Here is an 18,952-nt window from a genome sequence, read left to right as displayed (position 1 = left end):
TTCAGGTGCTTAAAAATAACATAATTCCCAGTTGCTCTGCTAGATGAAAATGCCACAATCATCACTCGTCTATCTATATAGATATCCTTAGGATAGGATAGGATATCTATCTATCTATCTGTGTGAATGAGTGTGTGAATGTGTGTGTGAATGGGTGGATGACTGGATATGTAAAGCGCTTTGGGGTCCTTAGGGACTAGTAAAGCGCTATATAAATACAGGCCATTTACCATTTATTTATTTATTTCTATCTATCTATCTATCTATCTATCTATCTATCTATCTATCTATCTATCTATCTATCTATCTATCTATCTATCTATCTATCTATCTATCTATCTATCTATCCATCCATCCATCCATCCATCCATCCATCCATCCATCCAGCAGCCCGTCATGGATGGCTTGATGAGAGGTCTGGTCTGTTGTTACAGAGGAACAGGTGGGGCAGACTAAACAGTCAGCACAGGGTTGAAATTAACACATACACAAAACACACACACATGCAAGCTGCAGGGAGGCAGGCTGTCAGCCGCTCAGACACTAGTCCATATGGTAGACCTCTGGAGCTGTTGCCCTTAGCAGAGTAGGGGAGGGAAGCAAAGATGCTTGGAGGATGGCAGGAGAAGGCAGAAGGATGCAGGGGGACGTTGAAACTAATCAGTAGGGCTCCCCAACTGTCCACTGTCTTTGGGGAGTTGAGATATGCATATATGTGACTGACTGAACTAAGGGTGCAGAGATGATAAGTTGGGGGGTTGTAGTCTGTTTGTCTGCTTGAGTGTGTGTGTACATCCATCCATTCATTTTCTTAACCGTTTATCCAACTGTGGACATGGGAAGGGGGCTGCATTCTGTCCCAGCTGGCGTTGGGTGAGAGGCAGAGTACCCCCTTTACAGGTTATAAGTTATGTGGAAATAATGCTTTAAGTTCTTAATTTGATTTCATTTATTTAACATAAATACAATACATATTCTAGTGCTTTAAGCAATTGTTAAATTGAAATATATAAAAAAAAATAGATAGAAATAATGATCTAGCAATTTTCACATGTGTTCTGTATATACAAATTGTGTTTGTAGTTTGTTGTCATTATTATTCAAACGTATTGTCTTATTACTTAAACAACAACAAGAGATACAATAGCAGTCTGATGTTGTTGAGAAGTGCTATAGGGTAATGTTAGTTGTCTTCAGCATAGCAGAAAACCAGTCTGCCTTGACCTAGACAGAAATGACGTTTATAGATCATTAACATGTTAAACTTTTATTCAACTTACATTTAGTCATATATATTTATATATTAGTTTGTTTTTGTTTTTTTAAATTTATGTTAGCAAAGATAAAATTAAATACATTGTCAACTACACATACAGCCATCATAGATAAAGTTAATATTGTTTTTGTTTTTTAATATATCATATAGTCATTTTAAGCATTTAAATAAGGTTTTTTTTAATATTTAAATGAAAATCTTGTGTTTTATATCCTTTATTCATTCATTCTTGATTTTTACTGCTATTAGGTTTATCAGCAATGACATACATTCACGCAACGCACTCTATTAGTGCAAATCATCATTCACCGTTTTGGTTGTTTTTCCTGTACACAACAGAAAACAGATTTAATTTCAGGTCCTTGACTTCTTGCTGACTTAAGCTCTAGTGTAATTTGACGGTGCTCAGTATTGGTTAAATCCTGCAAGGACAATGGTGAAATATGATGTCATCCTACACTACTGTAAATGCAAGCACACTAGCAAACAAGTCACTACTTTAATGTGCACAATTTTAATACTATAGATGACTAGATCCACTCCAAACAATCCAATCAGTTTTGTTTTTTGTGTGTGAGAGATCCTTACAAATCCTGCTCTTCCATTCAGCTAAGCTTTGCAAATATATTAAGCTGTGCTACTGTGAAAGAGAGGCCGGCCACCTGCCACTCACATCCCAAATAGACCAACAGATGCATAGACTGGAGGTCAGATGGCCAACCACTTGTCATAATGCTAAACATCACCATGTAGACCCACTTCTTAAGTCAAGCACTGTTGTTGAAGTCTCCCATTCATTTTTGCTGTGCTATTTATATGTGTGCTTCTATACATGTGCTAATTAGTACAAGGACGTATCCTTTTCTAAACAAAAGTGTGGACAAAGGAGGATAAGGTTTATGGGTGGAATGAGAAAAGGTGACAATAAACTTCATATAAATCATTTGTTTCATTAATTATGTTAAATGTAGCAAGGGTAACTGAACCTCAAACCACACTGGCTATGTATAAAAGATGGGTAATTTTTACCTAATGCCAGCACCAACTAGTTTGGTTAGGCAGGTGGATCTGTAATTCACTGTGATTTTGAATGGGGTGCTAATTTTAGATGTTGGAAAAACAGGTTTAAAATATACTTACTGGAGAAACTAAATAGCCATTTCCTTTAGGCGACATGTTTATTGTTTTGGGGATTTTCCGCCTTCTAGAACAGGAAGATTGGGATGACAATCCTACATACCTGCACACGTGAGCTGGAACAGAACCAAACCCAGGCCTCTGAGCTGAGGACAGACTTTTCTACATGCGGTACACACTCTGACAGGTGAGCTACAGGTGCTGTTCTTTTGTGCGCTCATAGGTTGAACAGAACAGGACACTGCCGCTTGGCTAAAACAAGCTCCGATACTGGACCTTATTTCTACCTCACAAAATCATAGCAACTGGCCAATAAATCCATTCGTTCATTAACCATTAATTAATTAAATGCCACATTGTACACTTGCCATAGAGTGGTTTCATCATAGTTGTGTCTTTTTTTTAAAAAAAACAGTTGCTTGCTGTTGCTGAAAACAACAGGGTTGATGTGATAGCTGAGTTTGTATGACTTATTTGGAAACACAGGAATCATCTGACTTCACTTTAAATTTGAAAATCCACATTTTTAACTGCAAGACTATGTTCCCCATCACATCTATATAATATTAATGGATACGATGCCAATAAAAACAAGCTCCATCTTGTATGTTCATAAACAGTATAATTGTTGTATCTTTAGTATTTCCAAGTAAACCCTTTGTCTTTACTTTAAAGTGTCACCCCGGGCAACTGAAATGTCCAAATGATAGTTGTGATTGGTCCAATATTTGTTTATATTATCTAAATGTATTTATTTATTTTGCTCTTTGAGTACCATATGGCATTAATTGCCTACAAATCCATGAATACTAATAGACATATGGTTGGATATGAACTAAATAATCAAAGGGTAATCCTGGGACAGGCTGTGCTTGTTTAATATCAGTTAATGACGCAGTAATTGCATTTTAACCTTATACATATGGCCTATACTTTATAACTGCAAAATGTGTTTTCTTTAACAAGACTGTAGTAAAGTCTGAAATAGTTTCTCTTAATTCAGCTGTTTTTACTGTTTATTTTATTTCTATCACAGTGAAAACCTCATCGCATAACAATCAGAAGCTGTTCCTAGATTTTTTTTAAAGTACTCTATAGGACATGTGGGAAATCTTTGTTATTTAAACAGATTAGGTTTCCAGTGTAGAGGTAATAGAGCCATTTAATCACTAGAGGGAGACAAAAGATTTGAATCTAAGCTTTGAAATTCCCTGTTGAATATTTAGTGTGAAGCTGAGCCATGGTCTATGACTTAAAAAACAAGTTGTTAGAAATAAAGTTGTTACATCAATATTCACTACAGTAAACATGAACCAATTAGAATAAAGTAAGCGTTGATATTTGAGTTGATTAGCTACTTTAGAATTATAAAGAAATGTTGTTGACAGATGAGAATATTTAGAGCATCTGTGTGGGTTTAGAGGAATTTTCAGTCAAAGCTCCAAACTTGTTTTCATTAAGGGAGCAACTGCCTCTAAACAGCCCACCCAGAAGAGTGTTTTCCAACCCTGAGTGCTGGGACTTCTTTGCTATTTCACCTGCTGTGAAGCAGATGCAACACAGGCTGCCACACACACAGCTGAAGGGCTGACAGATACCTTGCCGATGCAACAGAGCATAGGAAATGAGGACTGCTTCATCAGCTTGTTTCAGTGACTCCTGCATGGTCTTAATGTCTATGCTGCACAATTAAGTGCACCTCTGCTGAGTCACCACAACAGTCCAGTACTTATCCACGTTGAGTTTCTGTCAAGACCGAGACTGAACGGCTTGGCTTATTACTCCTGAAATCATGGCATATGAGGAAATAGTTCAAAATAGTTATTGCATTTTTTTTTCACATTTTTCATTACATATTTACTACTCATTACTAAATGAAAAAGAAAACTGACAGCCAGAGTAGATTTCTGCAAATTACAAAAGAAATGGAAAGCATTGCTAAACAGTTTGAACTGAAGAAATGAGGAAGGAAATAAATTAAATCTGAAAAATATTTTAGTTTGAACTGGAAATTTAAACATGAAAATTGTGGACTGAAAAGAACTGAAATTCCACTTACTGGCACTCATCTTCAGCATACGCAGGATTGTTTTGGGTTTTTAACTGAAACACCATGGGTTTGCATTTTTGGCAGTAGCCCCGGTGGAATCAGTTTACTAATCTAAACCACGATTCTACCTTCTATCTGCAGAAAATTTCAAACACAAACAACAAAGTTTTCATGTATTTTTTTTAGCCCATTTCTTCACTGTCATGGAATTCCCAGTCTGGGAGATGAGGTCGTTTGGTCTTGGTCTGTATCCAGCATTGATTCATCCTTTGCGATGCTCAAACACCACGCTGCCAACTCATTTGGTACCTACTGGAGAAGAGCTTTGGGCTAATCATGCTTTGTACAACATCTTACTGGTCACGTGTCTGGTTTTAACAACATTTACTGGTTATTTGGTTATTTGGTTACTGACCAACTTTAACTATGCCTCAGCTGCTGCAACAGGGCATCGGTGTCATGGTACTGAGGGGCATTATGGCCTCTTTCAGTTCCTGTTGTCCTGAAACTCATTTTGAATAAGAGGTAATAAATATAATTGTTCTGATTAACGTGCAGGCTTCTTCATGGTAACATCACACCCACTGTTTTCTGTCAGCGGAAATCAAGCCGAAGATGCTTAGTGGGTGTCATTCCTGATATAAGCTCTCTTCACTAGAAATACGTTTCTGGCCTTGAAAGCATATCGATTTTGTTTTCCTTATTGCAGAACTTATATATATATATATATATATATATATATATATATATATATATATATATATATATATATATATATATGCGCAGTGATTTTGCGCGTTTCGGGCACACTGGAAATGAGATCTGTGATCTGAGGCTGGGTGTTGAAATACACTCGAAATAAATAATGAATCAAAAACTTAATTATGCGTGGCTCAACCTCACATTGCTGATTAACGGATGGGCTGAACAAGAAGCTCTTTGAACTTTGAGTGTGTGTCAACACCGCTGCTAATCGCATCGCCCTCAATTAACTTTACTTAGCCTACTACTGGATAAACCTCTTTTGGAGGAGGAGGAGAAAATAGAGGGAGGGGGGTTCAATGTGTGTGTCTGCATGCCCCCTACCACAGCCCTCTACCCCCTCTTACAGGACTGCCAGCCCGTCTAGAGTTATTCCAGGAATGCGTTGAACATGGCTGCCGCGATGAAGGCGCAGAAAACGGGACTGCTGGAACTTCGAGTGACCGTGGACCGCTGGATCCGGGTATTGGCTACACTTACCGAAGATAGTCTCACGTTAAACCCCGGCGAGGGCACCGAAGAACCCGCGAAGCCAAACCCGAGTCCTGCCGGTGCTATCAACGGAGATCCCCCGAACCTCAGCTCGTCCCCGGTCCCGGAAACCATCACCAACGTGAAGCGCACGGTGCGAGTTACCAAGCAAGATGTTGGCGGGCTCGGAATCAGTATCAAAGGTAAGGTAGTTTACGAAAGTATCTTAAAGATAGCTAACTGCATGAACGGCGAGTTACTGTCAGTTAACACAAGTTTTGACTACAGCGTACCTTCTGTCACCCACCGCGAAAACAGCGGCCAGTTAACTTACCTAACTTCAACAATGTGCAACAATTCTCAGAAACGTGCGTAAAATGCAACTTTTCCGCGATTTGCTCTATGACAAATATCCGTTCGTGTTATAACTCACACGTATAGGTCCGATGTTAGCGCAGAAAAAACGACAGCTGTGATTTTCTCAAGCTGTTTCTCTCCTCAACAGGGAACCATTTCAGTGCACCACAGTCACCGGAGACGGTAATTAGTTCGCTACTGTCATGTAACGTTGGGTTCCACCGTGTTTAAATAACTTGGATAATTGAATTGAGAGAAATCAGGAAATGGCACGTGATTCTGTTTAACTCGATTTGGGTTTTAAAAAGTTTCCATAAATCCCCGAATACTTTCCGTAGATGCTTATTACCCAGCAGTGTCGACACCAGCAGTTCATTTAAACATATTTATTTATGGACTACAGACACCAAACAAAGCAGGTTATAAACCTGAATATTATGCGTTATCAACCAACACTCACATACACAAATGTGTCATTAGTTTTATTAGATCTAACTTCTGATTATGAAGCTGTAACACCAATAAATATATGTGACAGAGTAAAATCCACGCTCTACAGAGTATTTTAGGTGGTTCAAAGACCTTTTTGGCTGTGGAACTTTGCTTTTGAATAAGCAATCTGGAGTAGACATGGACACAGAGACCTCTACTGCACATAGTGGCCACAAGAATATTGTTTCTACAGGGACTTCTCAATGAAGAAAGGTTGTAATCTCTCCATATTTTACCAGCAAAGCCTGCATACCTGCCATGTGTTTTGCAGCAGCTGATAAAAGACTTTTCCTTGTCCTGCTTCCACAAAAATAGCCTATCTCTGTGGGGATCTCAAACTGAAGATGATTAGGAAGGTTGAGCAGTGGGATGCTATGTAAATATAAAAGATAAAACGGACAGGAATGTGATAACAAAGTTTTAGGAATGTTTTGGATATTATTATATTTTATAGACGGACAAATATTACAGCTTTTGTTCTTGAAATTTAGTAGCAACTGATAGATTTACACTTTTTCTTTTTACACAGCTTGCTTTGTGTCTTTACATTGTCTTTATAATTGAAACAGTAATTAGGTGGTCATTTTCATATTCTTGCCACACACAGTGGGGTTCCGCCACCTTGGCTTTAACTAGAATTGTTTGAGGTTATTGTGGTGAACTTATGATTCTTTTGTGCAACTTAAATAAACACTGTTTGTTGCACACTGATGTATTACATACTGTGTTTCTTATTTTGCTTGGGTCGTGATAAATGCAAATGCAGACCCCACAATTCTCGCCTAAAAAGTCAGCTTTCTAAATTCAGATTTTCCTGGTGGTGTGTTGTAAATATGTACTGGAAGAGTTTTCCTAGAATTACATATAAAAATAAAAATCTCATTAGGTTTCTTGCACAGTCTCAATAAATCTAATTATATTTTTTAATCATAACCCCTGTGTGATGACATGTATCATATCAATGAATTATTGTCAGTTCACAACCTTAAGTCACCTTGTGTTGTAAAGCATGGGCTGCCAAGGCAGTAAAAGGTGTAATAAATAACGGGCATGGATCTATAAGCAGCATGTGTGGGTATAATTGCATGTGTGTGAGCTGTAGCTTCCTCCTGGCAAGTTTGTCTTCCCAGGTAATCACTTGGCGATTGGTTGTTGTAAAGTGTCGAGTTGATAGATAATTGTAAACTTGCATTATTGTCATGTTGCAAAGATGGCTCATCATTGTAGCTGCTGGTGACATCTTAATTTTTAGTCCCCCCGCAATTCCGAACAACAACAAAACAAAGCCAAACCCTAATGACATAACTGTGATGTCCATCTGTGGAAATGGGTGGGTTTGAAAATCAGACAGCATGTTATTAAAACCAAATCCTAGCTAGAAGCCTTTTGGCTTGACATTGTTGCGATGCTGGATGTTCAGAGGCAGTTTTGGGAGGAAGGGTATACAAGATTGAAAGTGAAAGGTGCAGGCAGAAAGAGCAGGCCAAACATGAAATGGTATATGGGACAAGAGGTCAAAGAGGTGAAAAGAGTAAAAAGAAAAAAGAAGCAGGAAGAAAAAAGTGTCAGAAACGCAGGGGGAAACAAATGAAAGAACAGAGAAAAACTTGTAGGCTAGTTGACACCGCATTGCGAACAGCTGAGAGAAGCAGCTCACAGCAGTCAGTTGTCATTGGCTAAAGATGAAAGCTATGTGGCTGGGAGTGGAGTACTCCACTAGTGTTAATTTTAGGGAGCCCACCCCAGCTTGAGGAAGAGTACGGAGGCAACTTTAACTCACGTCTAAATTTAAGAGGGGAGGCATGAAATCTAGACTCCAGGTCTCTGGACAGGCAGAATAGTAAAAGTTTGCGTGTCTCTGCAGACATTTTTCCTTCTTTGGAGCCACTGAGGTGCACGGTCCGTGCATATAACCACAATGACAGTCAGAGGGAATGCTACTTTGAGAGAAGGCAGTTGGTGAACAGTACCATAAAACAATTATTTCACTTTAAAACCATCCCAGACTTTGTTTGAATAGTCCCTATGTGTTGAATTCCAGTTGGGTGGGCCAAATATTATGAAACCATGTTTTGGTTCCTGAAACTCTTATAACAGACCAACTCATACTTTTTCCAGACATTATTTTTGTCAGTCAGCAAGACTCAAGTGCAACATTGCATAACAAAAATATTAATAAAATTGCATTAGGAATATGAATCCACAATACTTTGAAGTTTTGTTTTGACTCTATATATTGTTCCAGCATTGTGTGAATTAAGCTGATGACAGTTGAAGTGCAGACGTGCAGATTTTTTGATGATGAAGAAGCATTATAATAAATAAATTAGATACACAGCACTATTATACCATTTACTAATCTGCCATAAGAAGCTTCTGTGGCTCCACCCTGTCTGTACCACTGCCACCCACCTTATATTTGATTGACAGATTCCCAGCTGTAGGTGCTGAACTGTATTTGACATGAAATGCACCTGCAAGAATGGTAGGAAGGAAATAAAGGTTTGTGTGGGAGTGGCAGACATATTAATGGTTATTTTTTAGAACAATATGTCAAAAAATGTTTATTCTGCAATCATTCCAGTAAGTGGTATTTCAGACTTGAGGGAAACTTCAGACTCTCTTGGGAATTTCCTCTCTCCTCCAAGGTCAGGCTTTATAATGTAAAGAAAGTGGGAAAAAAATATTTTTAACTGTTCCTTAAAGGTTTTGTCTCCTCATTGATTCAAATGTCTACTCTCTAAACGTGCCCCCATCCTTTTCTCTGCCAACGCTAAGTGTTTCTGACACCCTCCTCATCATCCCCTGGATACTTTAGCCCTTTTTCAGACTCACACTCTTTACCATAAAACCGATGACCTCCAAACTTGTTGGCCTTATGTCTAAACGAGCTTCACTTTTTTTTGTAAAAGTCATGATCTCTATCTTTCTAGGCCAGGCCGAGTAACATTTAAATATAACTTTATTAACGACACAAGTTTGAACTGCAGCCACTGCTGTCTCTCACATGCTGGTATGCTGAGCAGCACACACTGAGACGTTGCTCTTGTAGACAATGGCATGTTCAAAAGTGTTGCCACACTTGAGTAGAGCTTATGCTGACAATGCTTGTCTCCTTTTTTTATGGTAGAAAGCACTGGCTCCGTCATTGCCTTGGGCATGTCTGAATGAACCTGTGTGGAACATTAAAGTGATAGTGACCTATATTTGAATGCCGCCACTTTAACAGACTAATGAAGCCATTAATGTTACATTCATCATGTCTGAAAATGGCTTTAGAAACCAGTATCACTATATCCTAGAAACTCTCTTGCCTACTGTGCAACTGCTGTACTACATTTGAATCCTCTGTTATATGCACTGTGTCATCTTGAGCTATATCAATCCATATCAGCTTTAATGAAGCCTTATTGTATGTTCACTCATATTGTCTGCAGTCGTTGTTGCAACTCTGTCCATTCACAGCAATTCTGTTAGATCTTCCAGTATTAATTATGTGGTTGGATTAGCTTATTTACTGTTATTATTCAGTTTTGTACAAGAGTGTAGTTACTTATTTAAAGAATGTAATGAGTTGGGGCTATCTTGTGCCTGTTACCTCATGAATAAAATGTTAATTTAGTGGTATATAACATGCTAGGCCATGATATGTGTGTGTGTGTGTGTTCCTCCTTGGGTCTTCTGCAAAAGTCTGAGGTACTGCACAGAATCTTAGCTGTTCCTAGGACTGCACTGGACTTAGACCCCTAATGTTGTGCCTGTAATCTGCTGGAGCCACTCTTCCAGTTACATCTCCTAATGCTCCTGTTACCACTGGGACTATTATGGGCTTTACCTTCCACATCTGCTCCAGTTGTTCCCTGCTACTTCTCTGTTTTCTTGTGCTCCCTTTTCTCATGTTGCTGTCCCCTGGGACTGCCACATCTACGACCACTGTGGTCTTCTGCTCCGTGTCAACCACCACTATGTGTGGTTGGCTGGCCAGCAGCTGCTTGAAGTCCCACAGGACCTTAGCCTTGTTGTTCTCAACCACCTTCTGTGGTGTCCTCCATTTGGGAGTTGGGTACTTCTAACCCATATGAGGCACAGCTGTGCTTGCACACTATCCCAGCCACTTGGTTGTGTCTCTCAGTGTACACTGTCCCAGGTTACATCTCCTGCACCTTCCTGGTCCTGTTGACTGTGGCCTGTGGATCTCCAACGTTGATAGTAGAATTCTCTCACACTCCATATACAATATGCAATATCCATTTACAATGTCACCCACTAAAGAAAGAACTGCAGATTTTTTTTGTATTGTAGTATAGTGAAGTCTATCATTTCTACCAGTTAGTTGTATCTACTTACAACCACAAAATGCTCTCTTAGAATGACTCTTATAGGCTTATAGGCAGATAACATGGTATCCATCTACTTTGGCTTCTGTATTTGTTGTTGGTTCTTCAGCTCCTTTTCAAAATGGCATTAATTAAACACAAACCTTAAAAAATATACCTAGCAGTATTGATAGTCATGCATGTTACTTAACTGTCCTGTGACAAATTCCCATATCTTTTTTAAGATTTAAAGTAATTACTCAAGTTTATAAGTTTAGTTGTTTTTTTATTAAACATTTGATGATATACATAAAAGATAGCATCACCAACAAAGCTTTAAAACCCACATTAACTTATCTTTTCTATAAGCTTTCTGGAACACCCTCGTTAATTCAGTGACTGAGTCAGTGAGGGCCACATATTGCCTCTGATTATACATCTATATGATGCTATGGTGCTCAGAATAGTGGATAAGTTCATCGTCCTGGTGGCGTGTGTAGAAGTTTTGATATTTTTAAGAATACTACATTGGGTGTCCAAAGAAATTTGCATGATAAAAATCCTCGCAGAGGGATCACCCAGAAGAAATAGCAAAAAAAACCAAAACACAAAAAGCATTTTATCGTCTTTAAGACTATTTCTCACTAGCCTGAAGGCCAAAGTCCAGCTTTAAGCTGACATTAACGATGATATTTCACATGAAGTGCGGAAGCCCACCACAAGAGTTACAGCGCATCCATCAGCTTACTAGTTGACCTTCATTGTGTGACAAAGAGACAAAGGGAGGGAGAGTCGGAGACACAGACCATAGTACAGTAGGCCGATCACTGTCTCCATCAGTTTTTATGTGCTCGTTTAACTGCAGTTTAGGTGACTAATGTTAAGGTGATAAGGGACAGAAACTGTTTATTTCATATTTATAACTACCAACCAGCCACACACTTTTTTAGTTTTATGACTCAGCTCTAACTTATACCTTCTGGTGTGAAGTCACAGTGAATTTAAGGGCATTTTTATCAGTGCTTTATTTACCAGCGTCCAAGAAAACATATAATTTGATTTGCTTTATATACTGCCAATAGGCCGTTCAAATAGGAACTACCAAACTGCTTTGTGAAGCTAATTAGTGGTAAAAGTTGGATTTTTCCACATGATTTTTAACTTGATTTTCTTGTCTGATCATGCAGGTGGCAAGGAAAACAAGATGCCAATCCTCATCTCCAAAATTTTTAAAGGCCTGGCTGCTGACCAGACCGAGGCCCTTTATGTTGGTGATGCCATACTCTCTGTCAATGGTTACGACTTACGAGAGGCCACGCATGACGAGGCTGTGCAAGCGTTAAAAAAAACCGGGAAAGAAGTCATCCTTGAAGGTAAGATAGTTTTCATTTAGCCAAAAACAATTAGAGTACATCCTGTGACTCTGACATTTTCTTCTTTGTCCAATTCAGTCTTTCTTTCATTGTTCTTCCTGTTGTGCGCCCGCTTTGCTGTTCAGATGCTCTAAAAAGTGACAGGATATTAGAAGTTAACTACAAAACATGCAAAGAAGAAAAACTCCTCGTATTGCCAAATGATATAGTCCTCAGGGTATTAAAGTACGTAAGTTCTTATATCTCATCCACCCTCTGTGCACCCCACAGCTCCAAATAGATACATAGGTAAAAATAATGAGAATGTTTGATACCTTGATATTCTTTATAGATTTTTCCAGACCTGATTCAGTCTTCCTCGAGGGTGAAAAATGACGAGCCGGGAGAGACGCTTCATTTAATCAAAACTTTGATCTGACTTCACCGGAAACATCCAAATAATGAGTTGAACTCAAACAGCGAGAGGAAAAGCCTCACTATTTAAGAATACTGTTAGGGCTCACACCTGTGAGCACCCCAGTATGCTAATGAACCGTCTTTCGATAATATTAAACCGTTTTGACACTGATACGAAGTTAGGTTCATGTCAGAACTACTGCAAACTCATGGGATCCGGCTGGCTTTGCATAGGAAGCTTTGTGGTGGAGTCAGAAGGTGTATTCCCGTCCTTTTATGCTCACTCATTTGTGTGAGATGCTGCAGCAAATGTACAATATCTCAGTCATTCTCTATTTCACTCTCAGTATATTCTTTCAGGGTATGTTCATGCATGGATGTAAATGTGACAGTCTGCCAGTGGGTGTAACACAACAAGGTGAATCTGAGATGTGAATTTTAATTGTGAAGACAGGGGGAAAGGATTAAAAACACTCTTTTCTCTTTCTAAATGATTGCTCAACAGGAATTTGGCATCTCCTGCCAAGCTGACACAGAAAGGACAGTGGTTGGTTCGAGTTGATATTATTCAGTGACGATGCTTCTCGTCTTCCAGCTGAAAACCTAGTAGGTTTTTTTAGATACAAATTTAATAATTATGTATTTTCTATCCTAAAAAAACAGAATTTGAAGTTTGACACAGGTTATTGAATCGCTATTTTTCTATGACACAGAATTTCTCAGGGTTAACTGGCACAGTAGGGCAGCTTCAGCAACTTAAGTCAGCACAGGAGATACAAGTAGCGCTATAGCCAGGGGAAATCATTGCAAATCCCCCTGTCTTACTTGTCCACAGTCAGGCAGAAAAGTGTTGATATCAGACAGCTCAACCGGTGCTGCTGTGTGATCTGACATGTCAGGAATCATTTCATGGGTTTCCCTCCCCCCTGAGGGCCCGATAGAGGAGTGAGGAGGCAAAAGAGGCTCAGAGGCTCACTGAGGGGTATGTGTGCATGCACATTTTTGATGTTCTGCTGATGTATGTCTGTCTGACCAGGAGATGACTGGACTTCAGGATGCATATCTGTAGTGGAAATCTTGTGAGCATTTTACGGGAATAAAAGAAAACATCTTTAGGGTTGTGTGTTTTTTGTTTTTTTTTCCTGCTGTAATTTTCAAGATTGCACCTTTATTTCAGGACTATTCTGTATCATGATAATGCTTGAAAATACCGATGACATAAAGTTCATGTACAGTGCTTATTTTGGTTTTGGCATTTTGTCAAGATACTCACAAACACAGTGAGAAGCAAGCTCCTTTTTGGCACCACTCTGGTGTTAAAGGTCAGGGTAGCACTCTCTTTTACATGTGCACAGCAACAAACACACACCACTGCTGTGCTCACGGCAGTTTTCAGCGCTCTGTTAAATTCATAACACAGACGGCCTTGACTGAGATCAAGGAGAAACGGCCTCCATCATATTAAAATATCTTGACTATATGAACAGTAACACTTGAATCTGTCAGATAAACCCTTTCACAACATTTACAGGAGTTAAGGCATATTAGACACCTGGTTAGCATTCTGTACCTTTGCTGGGATTTTTTTTCCTTTCCAACTCTTTTGAAAGTCAAGTGATAAAATATTTTGTATTAAACACATATCTGCCCGCTCAGATTAATGCAATTTGATTGCTACAGCAGCACATGTAGGGTATTAATGTCAAGGTCTGCTTTAGCAGTATAATCAAAGGCTTCAAGGACACTAGGTTTTTCTTTAATGATGTGCTAGCTTAAGGTTTTTCTTAAGAATTGTCTGTGTGCATAAAATTAGAACATTAAAAACAGGAAAATTGCTCATTAGAACCAGTTTTGTGAGGGGTTAAGCATTTCCAACGGCACATATGTGGCACAGCTGGGTATGATTTTACCAGTGTTTACTTTATCGATTTATAATGAGTCACATGATTTTAAATAGGCCACACAGTTGCTTAGCAGCCAATAGTACAGGAAAAGGGCAACAGTGGGCAGCTCCCAGGTGTGACCATGAAGGTGCGTAAAGCCTCTCACTGTAAATAGGAATTTGTGAATATTCTGTGTTTTTATTTTTTTGGCGGAAAACAATTAGAGCTAGCTTTCTTCACCTTACTTGTGGCCCTTATATTATATTGTTGATGGAATATCAATGGATGTGTATGAGAAAGATAGCACATGGGGTGGGGGGTGAGGGTGGGGGTATCAGATAAATATAACAGGCCAGATGAAGCCATAAAAGCACAGCTGCCAGCATTTCTTCACAGCGACATTTATGGCCTGACTGCTTATGTGTGAGTGTGCGAACATGCGGTGTCTTTACCTGTGTGTGTGCTTCTGCTGCATCACAACCTGTTCTTTTCACATTTTCCAGTCACAGCAACAACTTTTAGGCTTAGGATCAGGAGGAATGATGAGATTTATATATGAGTTTTGTAAAATGTTAACTGTGAAAACATCATGGACCAATTAGGCATTGTTTGATGAAGTGAAGGTGTACAACTGTGATGTTTCCATAAATGACAAATGAATGAGCAGCAGTTTCTATCCATTCTTAATTTGGACTCTTACTGAAAATGCATCTGCCGTTGCAGCCAGCTCGCCAGCCAAGACAATGTGCGCATCCACTCCACTATGTACATGCACAGAGTTATAAAACTTCGTGTGTGTAGGTGTGTGAGTTCATGTGCGTGTGTGAGTCTGTGAGAGAGAGAGAGAGCGCGCAATACCGGGTGGAGGGTTGGAATAGTTTGGTGGGAGAATTGTTCCCTGGGCAACCAAGGTTTGACTAAAAGGACACAAACAAAGAAACTATAGTGCCACATAGAACACAAATTTCCACTATCACATAAACACACACACACACACACACACACACACACACACACACACACACACACACAGAGGAAGGGAGGATAAAGAGGCTGCAAAGGACAGGTCAGGACATTGAGGCAAGTGTGAATGTGAAGGGGTGGGTTGGGGGTGGGTACATGCTGTCCATGTTTCCAAGGTATCCCAGGAGTCAAGTTTAAGTTTTTTTTTATTGTACGGGAAAGAATGTAACACACCACAGTGAGAGCTCCCGTGATGAACAAGGTGGAAGGCTGCTTAGTATCTGTGCAGACATGAGCTCCTGCAGTAGAAGGTTAAACTCAGAAAACAAGTACACAGGATTACATTTATTTTGAGCTTTCGTAATTGTTTTTTATACCTCGTTTGGTAAAGTCTAGTCATGCCTGCAACCCATGTCTGAAGTCCATCAGGACAGAGCCAGCAATGGCTAGGCCAAGTAAAGTGTCACAGTTAAGCCAAATAAACAGGCGCTAAAGATAATTAATGGTCACAAAACTGCCGAATTAGCTGGAGTTGCTCTCGACAGTCAACACTTTCTAGTGTAGTAGTAAAGATGGAGATTTATCAAAGAGGTCGAGTATCAATTTTGCAACTGAAGGAGAAGATAAAAGACATAGTTTTCATTTTAGAGCATAAAATTTCAAGTGGGGATTATTTAAACTAATAATACGAATGTGATTTACCGAAGGTTTGTGGTAGGCAATTCAATGCAAGTTGTGTGTCATTAACAGTTGTTAAATGACAAAAACAGATGCCTGATATTGCTTTGATGTTTGCCACTAAGAGTTTATTTGGAATGACTGTGGGAGATGTTATCAGAATGACCACATAACTGAGGTGGATTGCTCAAAGCTTTGAGTGTGGTATCCTTTGGCTCCTTCCTGCAGTTTGTCATGGAGTCCTTATCCTGAATGATTAGAGCAGAGCTCCAATAATACAGGTCTTCTGATGAAACAGTATAGAACTTTACTGTTCTTATTAACATTTGACGTTATCAAGATACTGAGAGTCAGTATTAAAACAATTTTGTATTTTCTTTTTTTTGTTTTATGTTTTTTGTCACAATGAAACATCTGTGTGTCGTCATTCAGCAGCGTACACAGGAAGCTCTGCAACATCGCCAACAGATTTTTTCATTTCTTGTTTCGTAACTTAACTCTGTTATCACATCTGCGACATGCTATATGGATATATATGTCAAAATAAAGCAATGTATAGTGAGTGTTGGATTATGGTGGGTTCCTGAAAAAGTCCAAAGTTAAAATTTTGAGTTCCCATTTGGATTTTTTTTGAGGAATGCCTTTTCAACCCAGATTCCCACTAAAAAGTTGGAGCAGGCCGGCATACCCTGAGTTAGAAATTGCGGCAGTGAACATAAACAGTAGTAAAACTGTAAACTTTTGATCTGTAATGCCACTGTGTATTTTTGACTCAATAAATAAGCCATAAATAGATCATAGATCAGGCTCTGTCAATGAACGGAAAAAATAAGCACTGCTCTGTATTGCTAGTCATACCTGAATTGCTCTCCCTTGCTACGGCTGACAAAAAATTCAGTTGGACACTTTCGTGTTCCGCAAAATCTCAGCAAAAATCATTCCGTCATTAACACATGCATGGGGCAAGATCAGTAATTTTTGGTGTTCTTTGACACATCCTACAGCTTTAGCACACACAGATTGCAGGTTTATATGATAAAAATGTTTGCAATATTGCCGCTTTATTGTTAGGATAAATCCAGTGCTCTACCTGAGCTGCAATATTTATCCAGAGAATGGCTGTCTTACCCTGGAAGACCCCACACAGTCCCCAGTAATTTCTAAAAGAGAATTTCCCTTTCCATCAAAAGCGTATCAGTTCTGCTTCAACTGCTGCTCATTGATCTGGATTGCCATGCTGTTTCTGGAGAGAAACACATGCCTAACACCTATGCTTACACTGTACTACCTTCCTTGGCAGATTACTTGCTTGCTCATTGGGTGCTCCTTTCTGATGAGTGTGCACTCTTCTTGGTAGAATGTGTTGGTCATTATTCAAATGAAATGCTTATGTATTTGTTTATAAATAAAGAATTCAGCTTCCACCTGCACATTTTTTTTGTGTGTCTGCAACCTTACGCTACTTTGCCCCATTTAATACATTTGGCCATAAAGCAGAATGATGAGAGATGTGATCATTTCCTCATTTAAATAAGGAAAAACATGAATGGTCTTACAGCATACTTACAGTATGTCCTCAAAAGCATACAGATTCTCCTCAGGGGTCTTCAGTGTATTGTGCTTATTTGGACAAAGGAGAAATATCTAAAGTAGCTAAGAAAAGAATTTTAAAAATTCTATACCAGAGTATAGAAATAATATTACCTATACAAGATGTGCTTGTCTGTAGTCTTAAATTGCTGAAATGTTCAATGTTTAAAGGTGCATATAAAAAGTACATTTTGGTCATGGTGTGATTCAAAGGTTTGTGCTTGTGTTTGTGCTTAATGTCAACCTGATGTTCAGCAGAGTTGGAGATTCTGTGTGTTTGTGTGATTATGTGTACAGAGGGAGAATGAGGGATGGAATGAGACAAAGAGCTTAAGACACAGAGAATCACAGAGTTTCTTATGCCCATTTCTCAGGACGCTTGCAGTTCTCTCTGTCCTGTCTTTTTCATTAGGGTAGCTGTTCTCTGGCCCAGTGCACGCATAGTCAGGGATTAAATAGGCTTAGTTATGGAAGCTCTATAGTTGCAGTCTTTCCTTTGTCTAAAATTATTTTAGCAGGAATGGTATATGTTTTGGACATGTCCTGTTAGTTGTATAAAGCATCCTAATGTCTGTTATCCCTGCTGGGAGGTTGGTTAGTTAGAATTATTTATTGACTTTGTTCCCATTTATTCCTGTTAGAGAAAAGTGTGTCAGTTTCAAAAGTGAGATGTGGTTAAAACAAATTAGAATTGAAGAAGCTTCTTGTATGAGATGTGAAACGTCAGGTTAAAACAAATCTTAATTTCTTATTCTCGTAGGCTGTTTAGAAAAAAAGTACAGCATTGCTAAACTTGATGACACGTACAAAAAAATTACTTTTCAAACCTTGTGATAAGTTGCATGATTAGGTTTCTTAATTGCATATATTTTCTTAACCACTTACCCGATTCAGGGTTTCAAGGTGGCTTGCAGCCCAAGAACTTGCAAGTAAGGTTAAGTGGCAATTCTAAATTAGCTGGATGTGAGACTGTCTCTCTTAGACAGACCTTTCTGTGGTGCATACAGCTTTTCCTCCAGTGTTAAATGGAGGAGATACTAGATTATACTAATTTATAATTATGTAATCTCCCACATTTGGTAACTTTTTGTTCCTTTAAATTCTTTGAAATATGTCAGTAAGATGCTTTGCCAAATAGGACATGTTCGGTCTGCGTAGGTTTAAAACATCTTTTATAGATGTTTTTTTGTGGCCTTGCCCTGACTCTT

The 18,952-nt window shown here is 38.9% G+C and overlaps 2 protein-coding genes across 3 annotated transcripts in view; one reads left to right on the top strand and one right to left on the bottom strand.

Moving 5' to 3' along the window:
* cbfa2t2 (CBFA2/RUNX1 partner transcriptional co-repressor 2) overlaps positions 1–5,796 on the bottom strand; it is a 44,681-nt gene extending 38,885 nt beyond the window's left edge. Inside the window, exon 1 of the mRNA XM_082534564.1 lies at positions 5,706–5,796. The gene's annotated coding sequence lies outside the window, so the exon portion shown is untranslated. The remainder of the gene's footprint in view (positions 1–5,705) is intronic.
* The window catches only part of snta1 (syntrophin, alpha 1), a 30,207-nt gene continuing 16,601 nt past the window's right edge, over positions 5,347–18,952 (top strand). Inside the window, exons 1-2 of one of the 2 annotated variants that reach the window (XM_082534570.1) lie at positions 5,347–5,899; positions 12,049–12,234. In XM_082534570.1, coding sequence (XP_082390696.1) covers positions 5,617–5,899; positions 12,049–12,234 — 469 coding nt within the window. In that variant the 5' untranslated portion in view covers positions 5,347–5,616. The remainder of the gene's footprint in view (positions 5,900–12,048; positions 12,235–18,952) is intronic. The other variant, XM_082534571.1, reaches the window with a different exon arrangement.

The sequence above is a fragment of the Aulonocara stuartgranti genome (assembly GCF_965226115.1).
Source record: "Aulonocara stuartgranti genome assembly, chromosome: 5".
Taxonomy (NCBI): domain Eukaryota; kingdom Metazoa; phylum Chordata; class Actinopteri; order Cichliformes; family Cichlidae; genus Aulonocara; species Aulonocara stuartgranti.
This window is presented reverse-complemented; position numbering and strand designations above follow the sequence as displayed.